The sequence below is a fragment of the Mus caroli genome, chromosome 16 (genome assembly GCF_900094665.2).
Source record: "Mus caroli chromosome 16, CAROLI_EIJ_v1.1, whole genome shotgun sequence".
NCBI lineage: Eukaryota > Metazoa > Chordata > Mammalia > Rodentia > Muridae > Mus > Mus caroli.
Window position 1 is genome coordinate 31,131,465 of NC_034585.1, and position 17,362 is coordinate 31,148,826.

Below are 17,362 nucleotides of genomic sequence, written 5' to 3' on the forward strand. Positions count from 1 at the left end.
CTATACAGAGAAACCCTGTCATGAAAAAACAAAAAACAAAAAACCAAAAAACCAAAAAATAAAAACAAAAAGAAAGGGCTAGAGGAAGGGGACATGGGAGGAGTTGAGTCAGAGGGAGAAAGAAGAGGGGAGGGCTGGAGAGATGGCTCAGTGTTTAAGAGCACTGACTGCTCTTCCAGAGGTCCTGAGTTCAATTCCCAGCAATCACATGGTGGCTCACAACCATCTGTAATGGGACCCTATGCCCTCTTCAGGTGTGTCTGATGACAGCTACTATATATATATATAAAATAAATATTTCTTTTAAAAAAAAAGAGAAGGGAAATAATATAATTATAATTTCATTAAATACAGATTATTAATACAAGAAAATGACCACAGCTGACAATGTCTCATGCTCATTTTTTTTTAAGGGCTAGACTAAGGCTCAATGAGGAGCTGTTCCCAAGGATCAGGTGACCAAGACAGGCAGTGAATAGGGTCCCAACCACTCTGTCCTATCAGGGAGCATCAAAGTGTCACTGCCTAGACCTCTCCAAGCTGCTACAACAGAGGCCTAGGGGTCTGAGATGCTCTCGCCTTCCCTGAGCAGTGAGGGCAGACTTGTCCCTGGCTGCCTAGACCACGGCACACATTTTCCTCTCTTTGAGCCACAGTCACTGCGTTCCTGGATTTCTTCTTCAGCTGGATCCAGGTAACCGGTGACTGTGCTGTTTCCTCTCTGGGGAACACCACTGGCTACCCTTTCCCCGCCAGCTCAGGTGAGTTAGGTAGGCTTTCTTCTCCAGGACCAAATCCCTGGTATTCAGTGCCACACTGAGCTCACCAGCTGTCTGGGGAGGCCGCACACATCATACCCGCATCTCCTTGCTACTTCCCCTCTGGACAGCATCACCATCGCCATGCATCTATCATGGATTTATACTGGGGGCAGCAGGGACTTATGGAATCGGCCTGAGGCAGAAGGCAAGTCTTGTGGGTAGGTATAAGCCTCAGTAGTAGACAGGATGAGGGAAGCCTCTTGATCTCCATGGGGGTTGCCAAGGAAGCACAGCTCTGTGCCTCCTGATGTGGGTACAACATGCTGGAGCTCAAGAAGCTAGGGTAGTTAGGAAATCCTTTGTTAGGACACCCTAGGCCTACTTAGCTGTGTGTTATGGCTCATACATCCCAGGTGTAGCTACCACCCCTGTGATCTTATATAGAACACAAGGGCTTAGACTCCAGGCCTTGGAGAGACCGTATTAGGTCAAGGCCCTTTCTTCATCTTGGTAGACAAAGGGAAGGACTTCTCAGAGACCAGAAACAGAGGCAGGGAAGAGTATCCTGAATGGCATAATACTGAAAATCTTTAGGGTAAAACCAGAAACAGTACCCTGGCTCCTCAGACAGCCCCAAAAGGGGGCTCATGCTGAAACCTGGCTTGGCCTAACAGAGGTCAGAAAAGGCACCAAGGCAGGAGGATAATCAGTGTTTAAGAGTCTGCTTCTAGCGTGGTGTGCATGATGACAACTCTACTGTAAGAGACATGAACGCTGATAATCCTCCAATATACTTAAGTATAGGTCAAGGTTGGCAGCCAGTCAGTGTGGATGGCAGGACCCAGACTGTTATTGTTTATGAACAGTCTCAGCTACCTAACACACCTCACCATTTCTTCTTACTACCCTTTGTGCCTTAGGTCACTTCATTTTATTCTAAAGAGAGAGCCTGTGCCCACACTAGAAAGACCAGGCTCAAAGCTGAAGAGGAACTGCTGTTCCACACTGCCTCTCCAACTCATCCAGGAAACTGGGAGACATTTTTCACCAGCTTCACGGCCATAACACAGCCCAAGAAGACACTCAACTTTCCACTCAAAAAACAAATGTCTTCTCGGTGCATATCCTGTCCTTCTGGAGTCCCCTGAGGGTTCTGAGTGCCCTTTTAAGGACAAGACAGGTGGATTATAACAGGTTAGCATGAATTATAAGTGGTGGTTGGTATGTGCCTGTAATCCCTGGACTTGGGAGGTAGAGATAGGAGGATAAGGAGTTCAAGGCCAGCCTCTCCAACAGGGTAACTCTGAGACTAGCCTAGGCTAGTAAGGTCTTGTCTCAAAAGACAAAAACAAAACCAGAAACATACAAAATATGCTGACTGTCAGTCATTTTGACTATAAAAGTGTAAAGTTTATGTGGTCCGGTCTGATGAATTGTACCTCAAAGTGAAGATATTTGTTCTGTGTTTGGCGCAGTTAACGTTAAGTAATTTAGGCTAACTACTTCAGATCACCGCAGGCACTTATCTAGTTTGGAGACAGAAAACAGACATTCTTTTGAGAATTCCTAGAGGCAATTCAGGGAGACTGGGGGAGGTAATAAAAATGACCACTTCAGCCCAAACAGCAGAATGAAGGACTGACTGTCGGAGTAAGAACTCGGATTTGAGCAGCCTGCAGAATTCCAGAGTAGAAGGCCTTGAAGTCCTTTGTCAGAGAACACCAGGTCAGAGGTCTGTAAACAAGAGTCCAGCCCACATCCAGATTAAAGCTGGGCTGCAGAGTTCCCATCCCAAGGATATCAAACAGGACCATCAACCCACAGACACAAATAATCACTTTAAAGAACTTAGGAGTCCTGGGTCTGATGTGTTTTATTTGAAGCATTTAATAAAAGATTTGGGGAGAGACTGCTAGGTTCTTAAGCCTTATGAGAGGAGAGTTCGGCAATTTGGAGATATTTATTTTATGTATATGGGTGTTTTGCCTGCATGTAAGCATGTGTATCATGTGTGTGCCTGTGGAGTTCAGAAGAGGGTGTCAGATCCTCTGGGAGTGAAGTTCCAGGTGGTTGTGAGCTACCGTGTGTGTGTGTGTGTGTGTGTGTGTGTGTGTGTGTGTGTGCTGGGAACCAGATTTAGGTCCTCTGGAAAGAGCAGTCAGCACTCTTAACTGATGAGTCATCTCTGCAGGCCCCTAACATCTAACATTTAATATATAATGCACAGCACTTCATTCCAGAAAAGGATTGGAAGTAGACAGTGGACAGGGAGTGAGAAGAGTTGGGTGGGGATGGGAAAGGAGAACTTACTGGCCTGGGCAGGAAGCAAGAATCTAGATTTGAGGGCTAAGTATGAGAAACTTCCTAGTGTTGGAGCTACTCAAGTCCAACAGATTCCTGGGATTATGAATCCCAGTTTCTGAGGCTTTTCCTGTCATGCCTGGCTCACCTGCTGTCGGGGCCTCTGAAGAAGGGGTTACCTATATTAGGAGAGGGGTGAACCCATCATCGTCTGCAATTCTAGGGTTCCAGAAGCCCAAGGGATCCAAAGTTCTCAGGTGAAATTAAACAAAACCAAGAGCCATTTGCAGCTTCTATTCTATTTTAAAAAGGGAAAGTTTTAATTCTAACTTATTTTTTTTATTTTTTCCCAAGATGGGGTTTCTCTGTGTAGCCCTGGCTGTCCTGGAACTCGCTCTGTTGACCAGGCTGGCCTTGAAATCACAGAGATCCTTCTGCCTCTTCCTCCTGAGTGCTAGGATTAAAGGCATGCGCCACTACACCCGGATCAATTGCAATATTTCTAATTCAACGTTTTGTTTCAGGTGGCAATAGCATTGTGTTTTGTTTGGGAAAGAATCTCATCCAGTCCTGACGAGCTTGAACTTGCTGTGTAGCCAGGCTTGCCCAGGACTTCTGATCTTCCTGCTTCCACCTCCCAAGAGTTTCTGTCACAGTGGGAGCCATCTTACCCAACAGACTGGGACCAAACCACTTGACTGTTTTTCATTGCAGATGTAGTATAAAGGCAGTGTTATTGTGGGGTGAGATCATATGGGTAGTGCAGGAACCCACTGTCCTCTCATGCGCCACGCCCCCAAGATTCTATGAGGCAGCGGACTCTAAAATCACATATAACTTGTACAAATAAAGAGGGACTGGGGGACAGCTAGCTGCAGTTTGTAACCAGTTCCTTCATGTGCCAAAGGAATTGTTTTTAGACTATTTATCCTTTATGCCTTTTTAGTTTATAATGGTTTTAGGTATGGCAGAGTAATATGAAATGCAAGGTTATTATACCAAAAAGTGTGTGTGTGTGTGTGTGTGTGTATGAGATCAGGCCTTTAGAGGATGCCCTGGTCTGTGTGTGAGGGACCATCTCACATTAGGCTAATGGAGGTGAGAAGACTGCCCTAATTGTGGACAACTATTTCATTGCTGGGGTTCTGGACTAAGGAAAAGGACAGAACCATTAACTCTCTGGATTGGATAGCAACAGGACCAGGAGAGAGATCCTCAACTTTTGGGGGTTTGGCATCTGGGATTTCAGTGGTGGAATGTGCTGTCTGTTAGGCAGGCTGCAACAGCTTCAAGGCTAGGGTGGCCCCTGTCAGAGGCAGATAAGTTCTGCCCCAAGACTTCATAGTAGATCAAGTTCCCAGTTAATACTGATGTCAGCTGGACAGGCTGTAGAATCACCAAGAAAACCAGCCTCTGGTGCTGTCTGTGGGACCATCTCACATTAGGTCATGGAGGGGGGGAAACCGCCCTAACAGTGGACAGCGCTATTTGATGAGCTGGGTCCTGCACTCAAAAGAAAGGGAGAGCTAGCTGAGTACCAGCATACACCTTCTTCACTTCTGGACCACAGGTACAGTGTAAACAGTGGCCTCTGGTCCCTGCTACCCTGACTTCCCCACATGACAGACAAACACACAGGACACAATCTACCTCTGCTTGCTTCCCTTCTTTGGGGCGGGGAGAGAATTTGGTGTCAGAAGTGAGAGGGGGAGTCGGAAACATATGCTGCAGTGTGTTTTGTTTTGTCTTGTTTGGAGGCAGGAGCCTGCTCTCTAGCCCAGGCTAGCCTCTTGTGTGTGGTGATCTTCCTGCCTTTGCCTCTCGAGTGCTAGGGTTACCAGCCTGAGCCGCCATGTCTGGCTGGTGTGGCCTTTGAAGTGGAGCCAGTGCTCTCCAAATCCTCATCCAAGTACTGTTCAACTCAGGGAGCCGCAGATGGAAGCCCACTAAAGTTAAAGAGCTCACTACATTCTGATGCCTTCAGCCTTGGGAGGATGCTGAGCTGAAGGGAAGGCCAGGCCCTGAGGGCTCCGTCTGGGAGCTAAGCAATCCGGGCAAGTCACCTTGTCTATAAAACGAGCAAAATACAATTTATTGCTACGAAAGCCCTAGCCCTAAAACTGGTCCAGAGGAACTCAACAAAATGAAGGTGGTGCTGGTTTTTTTTTTTTGTTTGTTTGTTTGTTTTGTTTGTTTGTTTGTTTTGTTTTGTTTTTTCAAGACAGGGTTTCTCTGTGTAGCCCTGGCTGTCCTGGAACTCACTTTGTAGACCAGGCTGGCCTCGAACTCAGAAATCCGCCTGCCTCTGCCTCCTGAATGCTGGGATTAAAGGCATGCGCCACCACGCCCGGCTGGTGGTGCTGTTTTTAAGTGGATGAAGATTTACACGGCGATGTCAATTCTCACAGCCTTGTTCTCTGTCCCCAGGCCACTGGCAGTATTTACCCACAGCCTGGGTGAGTGTCCCTGAGGTCAGCTAGGTTATGACAGTGGAAACTGTCAGGTAAGTCCACGAGACAGAATTGCCTGTATCCAGCCAGGGCCACTGGGGCCACCAGGGCCACCTGGGCCACCAGGGCCACCTGGGCTGCTGCCCTTTGCTCCAGCTCCCTGAACACCCAAGGTGGTATTTTAAGACACTTCTTCAGAATTCCAGACTTAGCCGGAAGAAGGCACCCAGGGACAGAACCCCCCCCCCCCCCACACACACACAGACAGACCCCCCCCCCCCCACACACACACACTATGTATCAGGGTAGAGAGGGACCTAGATGGGGTCTTGCAGCCTGGGCCCAAGAATCCAGGTCTAACTAAATCTTCATTGTTTGTAAGCACACACCCCTATGCCATAAGGCACGTTGACTTTAAGCGGTGTTTAACCTTAGGAGAAGCGTGCATTCAGTGGGTTGGCCAACCAAAGGGCTCCAGAAGGGAAGGAAACTGAAACTGCACCCACTGAACAGTTAACTGCCCATCACCTCCTTCCCTGTCCCTGCTAACCACCATGCTGCCTCTTGCCTATGTAAAGTTGACTATTCAAAGTAGCCATGTAAGTGAAATAACAGAGTAGCGGTCTCCGTGACTGGGCCATTTTACTTAGCATGATGTCCCCAAGGTCTGTGCATGATGTAAGCTGGTGTTAGATTTTCCTCCTTTTTAAGGCTGAATAATGTTCAGTGTTCCCAGGCCATACTTTGTGTGTTCTTTTGTCCATGGGCACCTGTAGATGCTATGCTATGAGCAATGTTATGAACATGAGTGTGTAGATATGTTTGTGTCTCTGTTTTCAATTGATTTCAAAATGCTTCCAGAAGTGGAATTACTGGGTCATAAATTATATATATATATATATATATATATATATATATATACACATACATATATACATATATGTATATATAATTAGTTATATATATTAGTCATATATATATAATTTACATACACATATTGGGGCTTCCTACAGTGTTTTCCATAGCTATGGTAACATTTTATATCTCACCCAGCCATCCAGTCATATTACAACTTCTACATCTTTACAGACATTTGCTATTTTCTGAGGTGTGTCCATAACTAAGAGCTATTTTATTAGATCTAAGTAGATCTAAGTGCATCCCATTGTAGCATTGATTTGCATTTCCCTGGTGAGCAGAGATACTGACTCTCTTCAGTGCACTGGCACCTGTGGGTCTTCTCTGGCGTAACATCTATCAAGCTCTTTGCCCATGTGTTAGTCCAACTGCTTTGCCCTTCCTTGCTAAATTCTCTGTCTTGATAAACCCCAGTAGGACGCCACACTGCATCCCGTCACATTTTTCATGGCTTGGGGTGCTAAGCCCATAGCCCACAGAGCATCAGGATCATCAAGGGGCTTGAAATATTGAGGCACGTGCCTGAATTTTGGTCTATGGCAGAGTGTGTTACTAAAAAAAACGAAACAAAACCCCTCCAGGTTTCAGGAGTTGGAAATCACAATAGTCTTTGTCTTTTGTGGGGTGTTGCCCACAACTACCTGCTGCTGAGACAGTGAGAGGAAGCTGTGGAGAGAAGATTAGATCTCAGAAGGCCCAACTCCAGTGAGGATCCTGAGAGACCGGGGCGAGGAAAGGAATGTCAAAGGCAAGCCCGCCCCAACTCTGTTACAAAGTCTGGATTTTTCTTGACAATCCCGTGAGTCAACACCAATGCCTGTCTTGGAGCAGCCCTCTCCTGCCCTAGAGGAGGCCTAGGAAAGGAGGGGCAGAAGAACCCTAGAGCCATCTAGAAGCCTGCAGGCTAAGTGTGCAGAGAGTGGGGGTGGGGTGGGAGCTCTGTCTGCCTGGCTCCTTGTGGCTTGGGAGAGGTACAGTGCCTTCTTGTGGCCCAGACTCTCTTTGGAAGATGGAAGCCTGGGCTAGTGCAGAGGTTCTCAACCCAGGCTGAACCTAACATTCACTTCTCATGCCTCAGACAGGGATTCTGGCTCCAGCCAGTTCTGGGTGCTGCCATTCTGGAAGGCTCGCACGACTTTAATGGACACACTGGGTGAAGACCTGTTCTAGGTGCCTTGAGTTCTCTTCCTGATGTGTAGTCCTTATGCTCCTGTTTCTGGCCCAGTTATCCATACAGCATTTAGCGTATCACAGATAGTCCTGGGACCTCACACAGCCTGTGAGGTATCGACTTGTGCCAACCCACAAAAGCTAGCAGGGCTAGTTCCTTTTTCCTGGGAACTGAAGAAGAAATCAATTCTGACCTCCACGCTCCCAGTTTGAGGCTGTCCTCTTCTATTCCACAAAGCCCGGGGAACACATTCAGGGTAATTTCTACTGTGGCGTGCCTACTGAATAAAATCAACAGCTGGCAGAAGAAAGCGCCAGGTTGCTAGTAGGTGGCCAGGCTGGGAGGCAAGCAGGATCAGCTTACTGGGTCTCTGTTGCTTCCAAACGTGGTCTTTTATTCGGGGTATGAGGGTGCTTATACCATCCTGTGTCCTGACAGTGGGGGCAGAGCACAATAGTGCTCATGTCTAAATTCACACCCCCACCCCCACCCCGTCTCACTCTGTTGCTCAGGCAGCCCAGAACTTGTGGCAAGCTTCCTGTCTCAACCTCCTAGGAGCTGGGAGTATAGGTGTAAGCTACCATGCTTGGCCTGGCACCCCTGTTTTCTAGCTCAGCTGGAATGGGAGTGGCTTCACACACTGCTGCTTTGCAGGCCCAGCTGGCCTATGCTTGGAAAGAGAGGCCAACCTGCAACTAAAGAGCCACCGATGGCTGATGCGGACTGGTGGCCACTTTTGGAAGCCATTCTGGTTGGTTCAGCTAGCTAGAAAGTCCTGCAACTGCTCGCCTCTCTCCTTTCTTCTCCCTTTCGCACCCTGGTCCTCAGCTCTCATTGAGTCCTATCTCTATAGGTTCCCCTAGTCTGTCCCATGGGAGTTTCACCCTGAATGCCTCTCACTAGCCTCTGATTCTCCATCTTTGGTTTGATGCTAACCACCTGCACATGTAGTGAGCCCAGCTCAGAGGGTGTGCATATCACTCAGTCACAGGCTGAAAAGGGGGTGCGGGCTCCTCAGTGAAAACAACCCGTACCTGGGAATCTATGAAAGCTAGTTTTCTCCATCTTTCTCTCCTTTACTGGCTGCACTCTAAGGTCTGGGTTTGTGGGAGTTGGTAGGCACTTACTTTGCTGGACAACAAAGGTGCGTGCTAAGTGCCAGGACTGGGGAGTGTTGAGTGTGCTTTGTGTATGTATGCTCTGGAGTGTGTGTGTGTGAGAGAGAGAGAGACCCACTTTTCCTCACCTAACTCAAAACAGAGGCATACTCTAATCCTGATTTTAGTTTTCCTTTACAATAAGGATGTCAGAGGGCATTGGTGGGCATTGGTTTCTTCAAAGGAACTTGTAATTACGAATCCTATACAGCTTCCCCATAGTGTCCCCAAGGTCCTCAAAGGAAAGAGGGGAGGAAGAAGATAGTGGCTCAATTAAGGGTGGGGTGTAGCTCTCTCTCTCTCTCTCTCTCTCTCTCTGTGTGTGTGTGTGTGTGTGTGTGTGTAGAAGGAATCAAGGTTTTAGTTTGCGTTTCAGATGGAAATCTCCCTGAGGCTGAAGAGCTGGGCACTACAAGAATGGTAGTCCACCACCTCCACCTAGTGGTCAGAAGCAGAAATTCATGGTCCCAGCCTTGCATGTATCAGGCAGCCTGCCCTGGGTCTCATGCACAGATGGAATCCCCATGCTAATATCTGACCATGTACACAACTCAGATCCAGACTAAGATTTGGTTCTCTGTCATTTTCTGGGCCTCAGTGTGTTCAACGGAAGATGCATGAGTTTGAGGCCACAGTGGTTTTGGAAGCCGGTGTTCTCGGACTCCACTGTGAACCAGCCACCTGAAGAACGAGCTGGTGTAGAGTCACCCACGGAGCAGGTAGATGGGGCCTGAGTGGCTCTGCTGCTTATAGGCACACAGGGGCTGCTATGACGGAGAGCTCTCTTGGAGAGCCACTACAGTTAGTCTCCCTGGCACCAGTAAATAAGAGGCACACGGAAAACAGACCAGGGCCTGGATAACGGCGATCAGTGGCTATTCTTGATTGTCAAATTGACTACATTTGGAATTAACTAAAACCCCCAAATGGAGGGCGCCCCTGTGAGAGATTATATGCCTAATCTGAAGTAGGAAGATTCACTTCTAATCTGGATCTTTGAGGTGGGAAGACACACCTTTAATCCAGATCTTTTGAGATGGGAAAACCCATCTCTAATCAGGCAGGTTCACATCTGCCGGAAGCCTACATAAGCACATGGAGGAAGGAAGCTTCACTCTTAGCCTGCTTTTTCTAGCTTTGCTAGAAGGTCCATTCCTTCACCGGCATTAGAGCCAACTTCTTCAGGATCCCAGCACACACTGAAGACCAGCTGAGACCTCCATCCTTGTGGATGGAAGAACTACTGAATTCTTGGACTTTCTGTTCATGGCCAGCCATTGTTGAATTAGCTGGACCACACCCTGTAACTCACTCTAATAAATCCCCTTTATATATATGGGATTTATTATGTATAAATGTATATCATATATATTCATTCTATAAGTTCTTTTACTCTAGAGAACCTGGACTAATACACTGAGTGCATTGAAGGAAAAAAAGAGGCAGGGTGACCTCTGACCCTCAGCAGAGGGGTTAGCCAAGCCCTACCTGACTGTGACCAGTTGCTGGAGTTGCTCAGTCCTCCTGTCAGGGTGAAAACTCAAATCTAGATGTAGTAGTGTGTATAGGGAAAGCTGGGAGAGAGCTTGGAGGTCAGCGGTTCAGCCATTGTTTCATTGTTTTTAAGATGAGATGAACACAGAAAGGTTGGATGTTTTCAAGCCACACAGACACAGGTAGCTTTTACTTCCGGCTCTCCACTCTTTCAGAGAAGCCCGGCTCAACCAAAGCAGACTCTCAGGCCAGTTCCACCACGCCCAACCCCCACCTGCCACCCCACCCCCTCGACTGTCCCTACCTTTCAAGGGGAAGAAGCAGTCCATTTCCACGCTGCTGCGCGAGTGTGAGATGCACAGGGCGCTGCTGGGTACCAGGCCTTCTTGTGGGGGGCTCCGCTCCGTGGTGCGGACCAGACACCAGCCGGGCCTCTCACTCGGTCGTTCCAGCAGCTCCACCGTCTGCCCCACCTGGATGCTCAGCTCACTGCTGTGGCCTGCACTGAAGTCCTGGAGGACCACGGTCAGCTCACATCCACCTGAGAGCTGTAATGGTGGTGACAGAGGGGTAGGATTCGAGGGTGTGCGAGCGTGTATGTGTGTGTGTGTGTGTGTGTGTGTGTGTGTGTGTATGGGCAAGAGGGAAGAAGGCAAAGAATGGGTGAGAGTGGAGGGGAGGAGAAAGGAGGAGGAAAGATGGGAGAGGGTAGACAATGTTTGGAACAAACAGGAAGGAAAAAGAAAAGAAGAAACAAGGCAATTAGCACAGTGTTATTGGCCACTCAGACGGTTCGGCCACAGCCGCTCTGGAGCCTGCCCAGAGTCGGGGCTTTCGTTCTAATTCCCGGCTTCCTTAGAGTCCCTTCTATTACTTCTGTGCCAAGCTTCCTGCCAATTGTGCCTTCAAACCCCTTCCCTGTGTGCCCTGTTCTTCCTTCCATAGCCCACCCTGGTCCCCAGTGACAGCCCTTAGACACAGATGTGCTGGCGTTTGTTCCCAACTCACTCTCACTGAGATCTAGGTGATGTCTGGGAATAATATGAGACATGATCTCCTTTTGTTCCAACCCACAGAGCATCCTTCATCTTCACCCCTCTCCGGAGCCATAAGCCTAAACCAGGCTATGACAACACAAGAAAGAATGGGGCTTTGCTCACAGGCATCTGCCTGGCCCTCAGGGACCAGGAGGTGGGAAGAGAAGCCATGCCTTATTTAGGAGCAAACAGTACTGCACTCTATGCTTAAATGGCCTATGTTTCCCTGCTGCAGGGGTTGGGGTGCAGAAGAACAGAGGAGGGGAGAAACCCTGGAGGAAAGAAACAGGCCCTACTGGCTGCACCCTGAGGTGGCTTGCTCTTGACCTAGGAGTCTGTATCCCTTCCTCCCTTACCTTGGCCACACATCTATGGGGATCACTTATGTATCATGCTCATAGAATGGAGCTCAGAGCCTCTAGTCTGGAATAGTAACTGTGTTAAGAGTCAGCAAGGAAGGCAGGGAACAGAAGGGAGGAGGCAAGAGGCCTGCTTTCAAGGTCCATCCTAAATGTCCGTTCAGAGGGAATTTCCATATCGCCCTGGGGGAATTCAACTTTAGTCTATGGAGCTCTGATCAAGGGATTTGAGCTATCTGCTGTGGGAGCTATACCAACATGGCCATCCAGATAGCTGCATGCCCTTCCAGTTCACACTTGTTCTAGGGGACACTTCTACCAGAGGGAGGGTAGATATCATCATATGAGTGGGGAACTAACCATCTGACCAGAGCAAAACCTTAGCTACTGAAGGGGTCTGAATGCCAGAACGTTGGGACTGAGGAGATGGCTCAGTGGGTAGGGTGCTTGCCACGCAAGCATGGGGACCTGACTTTGGATGCCCAGCATCCATGGAAGAAGCCAGCTGTGGTGATACATTTATGTAATCCTAGGGCTAAGAGGCAGAGACAAGAGGATCCTGCAGGCTTGCTGGACAGCCAGGCTAGTTAACTGGCAAACTTAAGTTCAGTCAGAGGGGGCTGGCGAGATGGCTCAGAGGGTAAGAGCACTTCCGAAGGTTCTGAGTTCAAATCCCAGCAACCACATGGTGGCTTACAACCATCCGTAATGAGCTCTGACACCCTCTTCTGGTGTGGCTGAAGACATCTACAGTGTACTTACATAAAATAAATAAATAAATCTTTGGGACCGAGTGACCAGGAACTGAGTGAGCAGGGCCGACTGGAGCAATCGGAGAGAGCAGAGGTTCTAAAATTCAATTCCCAACAACCACATGAAGGCTGTACATCTGTACAGCTACAGTGCTGTACTCATGTACATAAAATAAATAAATCTTTAAAAAAGAAGTCCAGAGGCCATGTCTTAGAAAACAAGGTGAAGAATGAGAAGAGGAACATCTGACTCTGACCTCCAGATGTTATATATGTGAGCACGCTCTCTTACAACACACACAGACACACAGACACACACACACACACACACACACACACAGAAATCAGATCAAGGCTGGCTGGTTGGATACACAAAAGTGTGTGTCTGTGTGTGTAAGCCCAGACCTTAGGCTATGAATGGAAGTCACCTTGGGAGCTCATGAGATGCAGACTCCTGGGCTATGCCTCCCTTGACCAAGCCCCAACCATGAATTAAACTCAGTAGGCTGGGCCTAGCAATCCAAGGATGTGATATGGATTTTAACAAGGATATCCTCCTCTGGAATATCGAGAAACAACTGCTGGAGGGTTTTCTACTGTCACCATGCTGAACCTGAACCTAGACCTCTAGTATGAATCCCACACACCTTAAGACTTTGCAGCATGGGGAACACTTATTTCGGGGATGTGACCAGGCTTGGCAGCAGTGAGGCAGTGGCCTAGGGCCCTGATGCTTGGGGTGGCCTATAATAGTCCCACCCTGCTGAATTTAGCACTGTGGTTAGCACTGCCCTCTCTATCATGGAAACATAGTTGCATCCTGATAGTCTAGCTCAGTCATTTTTCATTCTCTGGTTACAGCCCAAAAGATTGATCCCTTCTCTCGCTGATGGCCTACTTATAGAGAGCTAGATGACAAAGGGACTGCTTGCATTCTGGAGAGTTTCTATGGCTGAGCCTCAGCAGAGGAGCCTCTTGTCTATTCCTGGGGCCACATACATACAGGTGGGAGTGGACCTTGCAGACTTTAGACTACACAACTAAGCCAGGGGAGACCCGTAAGCCCTTTTGCAGGCTGCCAAGGCAGAACAGAGGAGCCCGAGGCTATGGATGTAAATAGCTGGTAATTTACTAGACCATCTACTGTTTTCTAGGGCAAGTTCCAAGCCCTATTAGGTAGGGGAGAGGGGTAAGATTTCCAAAGGGGAGGGGAGGGAGAGACAGAGCCAGGGTATGTGTCTACAGTTCAAGATAGAGTAATGGGGTCGTTGCTCAGCAGTAGAGCGTTTGCCTAGTATGCTGGAAGTACTGGGACCCCTCACTAGCACAGCAGAACAAGCAACTAACCACCACAAGGAAAAATCAGTTCCCAAATCAAGATCCAGTGCCTGAAGAAAATGCCACGAGGTGGCAATGTTGCTTCCAAAGGCTGCCCAGTTTTCACACCAGGGGGATAGTCAGAGGCTCGAGACTCCATGTCTTCATAGCACACACCTAACTGTAGACCAGCAAAGATGACCATTATGGCTCAAATGTCCACGCACACCTTGCCTCGATGGCTAGATCAAAAAGATTTGCCACGCCAGGTCTCATTCTATGGCAAGAGTAGAAATGCAGAGTGTCTGTAGAGGATTTAAGCCGTATTGGGCAGAGCTGACTGAAAGACCCGTTAACAGTTCCTTCTAGCGTCTCTTCCCAGATCATCAGGAAGATGCCAGGTGGCTGCGGGAAGTCCAGCTCTCACCAGAGCAGCACTGTTTAGAAATCCAGGCAAGAGCAGAGAGGACCAGAGATCTTGGCACACTCACAGTCCTTACACGTGATCCATTCATGATTTCCTGACTGTGAGACTCACACCTAGTGAAAGTTAATCTCAAGATTGTGTAATAACTCATTAAACAATAAAACCAACTCCCCTCACTATGACTGCTTAGATATGTTTGTGTGAGCATGCTGTGTGCGGAGGTCAGAGGACAACTTAGTAAAGATGTTTCTCTCCTTCCACCTTCTGGGAACTAGAGTCAGGTTGTCAGGCTCGTGTGGCAGCGCATTTACCTGCTGAGCCGTATCCCCATTCTGATACTTTGCCTGTCCGGATGGCTTTCCCATCTCTGACTGGATTGGCCCCGTGCATCAGCAGGTTCTCCCCACCCAAGGAGGCCCAGGGAGCCTCAGGTATGTGTTGTTCCTTCCTCTTTCTGTCAGCAGGATTGGAGTGTGGCTTTCTACTGCATAGTCTCCTTGCTGGCTCATTTCCTGGTTCTCCACTCCCTAACCCCCCTCACATCTGCAAGGTTCTCACTCTCTTAACTAAAGCCCTGGTCTCAGGAGCATGAGTTGGCTTTATGCTGATGTTGTAGAAACTGTTGCAGGTGGCATCTCCATTTTAATCCTTTTCTTCCCCACAGCCTCTTTTTATTATTATTCTAATAATTAATTAGAATTGATTGATTTTTATGTATGGGGGTACACTGTAGCTCCCTTCAGACACACTAGAAAAGAGCATAGGGTCCCATTACAGATGGTTGTGAGCCTCCATGTGGTTGCTGGGAATTGAACTCAGGACCTCTGGAAGAGCAGTCAGTGCTCCCAACTGTTGAGCTATTTCTCCAGTCCTCCATCCCCCTGGCCTCTTAAGAACTATTTTAATGTTGATGTTGGCAATCTCTTTGGTTGTTATTCTGTGTGTCTTAGGTCTCTGGCATGAAGCCCTCGCCTCTGGCATTGGGTGCAGTGTTTCTGTTCAGAGATGGTCCCTTTGTGTTTTCCTTTTCCTCTGACAGCTTCCTTTCCTGCGGTGTGTCTGCTGCTGCGCACAGCCTGCCTTCTGCTTTTCTTCTCTTGACTCATCAACCATGGAAGCCACCCACTTCTCCTCGACTGCCCACTACCTCTGTCTTTTGTTCACCAAATCCTTCCCATGGGTAGAGCTGGTCTCAACCCAGGCTGGCAGCGCTGAGGCAGGCAGCACTGATGCCGAGGTCCACACCCCAATCTCTTCTCTAGTTCTTCCACACAGACAGATCTTCCCAGCTAGCTTTGCTTGTCAGTTCCTCGGACATGAGCTTAGACAGCGTTAGTTTTCCTCGCCAGTCTCTCCAGTCTCAGAGCTTACCTTTTCCCCTTCTCCTGGCTCTGCACTGATCTCCTCTGGGTGCACTTTAACTCTTCTGCAGTTGGTGGCCTCTCCACAGATATCACATGGAGTGACAGCCTCCCTCTCTGATCCACCAAAGGACAAGCCAGTCACTGGCTCCTCTCTTCCCTCGGACAATCTTGAGAAAACCAGCTCTGCCGAGCTAACCTTTTCTACCCACTACGGTGTGAATGTGGACTCTGCTTCTTTCCCTTTGCATGTAGCTGCCTTTGGACACTCCAGAAGAGAATGCCAGATCTCATTATGGATGGTGGTGAGTCACCATGTGGTTGCTGGAATTTGAACTCAGGACCTTTGGAAGAGCAGGCAGTGCTCTTTCCCGATGAGCCTTCTTGTTCTAATCTTGCCATGGGGCTTTTGCTTTTGGTGGTAGGTAACTGCATAAAGTATATTTGATTCTGAAAAAGTAAATTTAATGCAAAGCTTTATAAAGTTAAAAGAAAAAAGACTGTTTCCCTTAGCTCTACTTTTGCTTGCTTAGCATTTGGAAGTGAAATGAAGTCTCCTCTTGTTTGTTTGTTTGGTTTGGTTTTTTGAGACAGGGTTTCTCTGTGTAGCCCTGGCTGTCCTGGAACACACTTTGTAGACCAGGCAAATGAAGTCTCCTCTTAACAAACACCGTGAAGCCGGGCAGTGGTGGCGCATGCCTGTAATCCTAGCACTCGGGAGGCAGAGGCAGGCAGATTTCTGAGTTTGAGGCCAGCCTGGTCTACAAAGTGAGTCCCAGGACAGCCAGAACTATACAGAGAAACCCTGTCTCGAAAAACCAAAAAAAAAAAAAAAAAAAAAACCCAAAACAAACAAACCAAACCAAACCAACAACCCCCCCCACCCCCCGTGTATCTTACATAAGAACAAACAAACCAAGAACAGTATATAAAGTTGTATAGTTAAGTGAAGAGCATCATTATTCATTGGAGTAGATGAAAACGTTAGCCTTGGCATTTTAGAGCATAACCCTTGGGTAATTTCCCATCTGCTTCCTTTTTAAAAAAAAACCAGTCCTGTCCAGCATTTCTCACCTATCCAACAGTTTTATAACAAAAATAACGATAACACCGCCAACAACATCCTTGAAAACAAACCAACAATCGTAACTAGGAGGGAAAACGGCGGTCTTTCTAGGATGGCATGCTAGTTGGAGGAAAAGGGGAGAGGGTGGGCAGGTCCCCTTCAGGCAAAAGCTTTGGACACGTATTATTCCATGGCTGGTCTGCCTCCACATGGTAGTTTCCAAATGCCTCTAAACCCGTGAGCTGCAGTACCGGGGAACTGAGATGAGCTCTTCGGAACTTAAGTCATTTGACAATTTACTGCTGTGGTTTATCTTGATTGGTTATAATGTCTGAAGCAAACGTGAAAAGCAACATTAGGATGCAGGAATATTATCACACAGCTCTGGGATTTCTTCACTTTGCATGGATGCTCGGGGAGCTGCCAGGTCCAATTAATAGTCTACAATTTGTGATGCGCTTACTCTGTGTGCTCGCACTGGGCGGCAGAAGGAACCTCTTCATCTTACCGTTTTCTACAGGGCTTAAGGGGCTCCATGGCCTCGAAGGCCTCATGGACTGCACAGTAATTAATAGTTGGAAGAACAAGGGAAGGAGAGTTGGGAGGCCTCAGAGCTTACAGAACTCCTTCTACGTGACACTGCCTATATCCTTCTCCTTCTCCATACCTGAATCCTCATTCTTAGGAGAAGAAATTGGACTTGGGGCCCTACTACCTCAGACATTCCCTGAGTAGACTGTTTCTGCATTCATGGTGGGAAGCACTCCTGTTTAATCACCTCGAACATTTTT

At 48.0% G+C, this 17,362-nt stretch overlaps 1 protein-coding gene across 18 annotated transcripts in view; it reads right to left on the reverse strand.

The window, feature by feature from the left end:
* The window catches only part of Kalrn (kalirin RhoGEF kinase), a 606,229-nt gene that overhangs the window by 128,094 nt on the left and 460,773 nt on the right, over window positions 1-17,362 (reverse strand). For all 18 annotated transcript variants that reach the window (XM_029470420.1, XM_029470427.1, XM_029470426.1 and 15 more), the window contains one exon: window positions 10,557-10,800. In XM_029470420.1, the coding sequence (XP_029326280.1) occupies window positions 10,557-10,800 (244 nt within the window). The remainder of the gene's footprint in view (window positions 1-10,556; window positions 10,801-17,362) is intronic.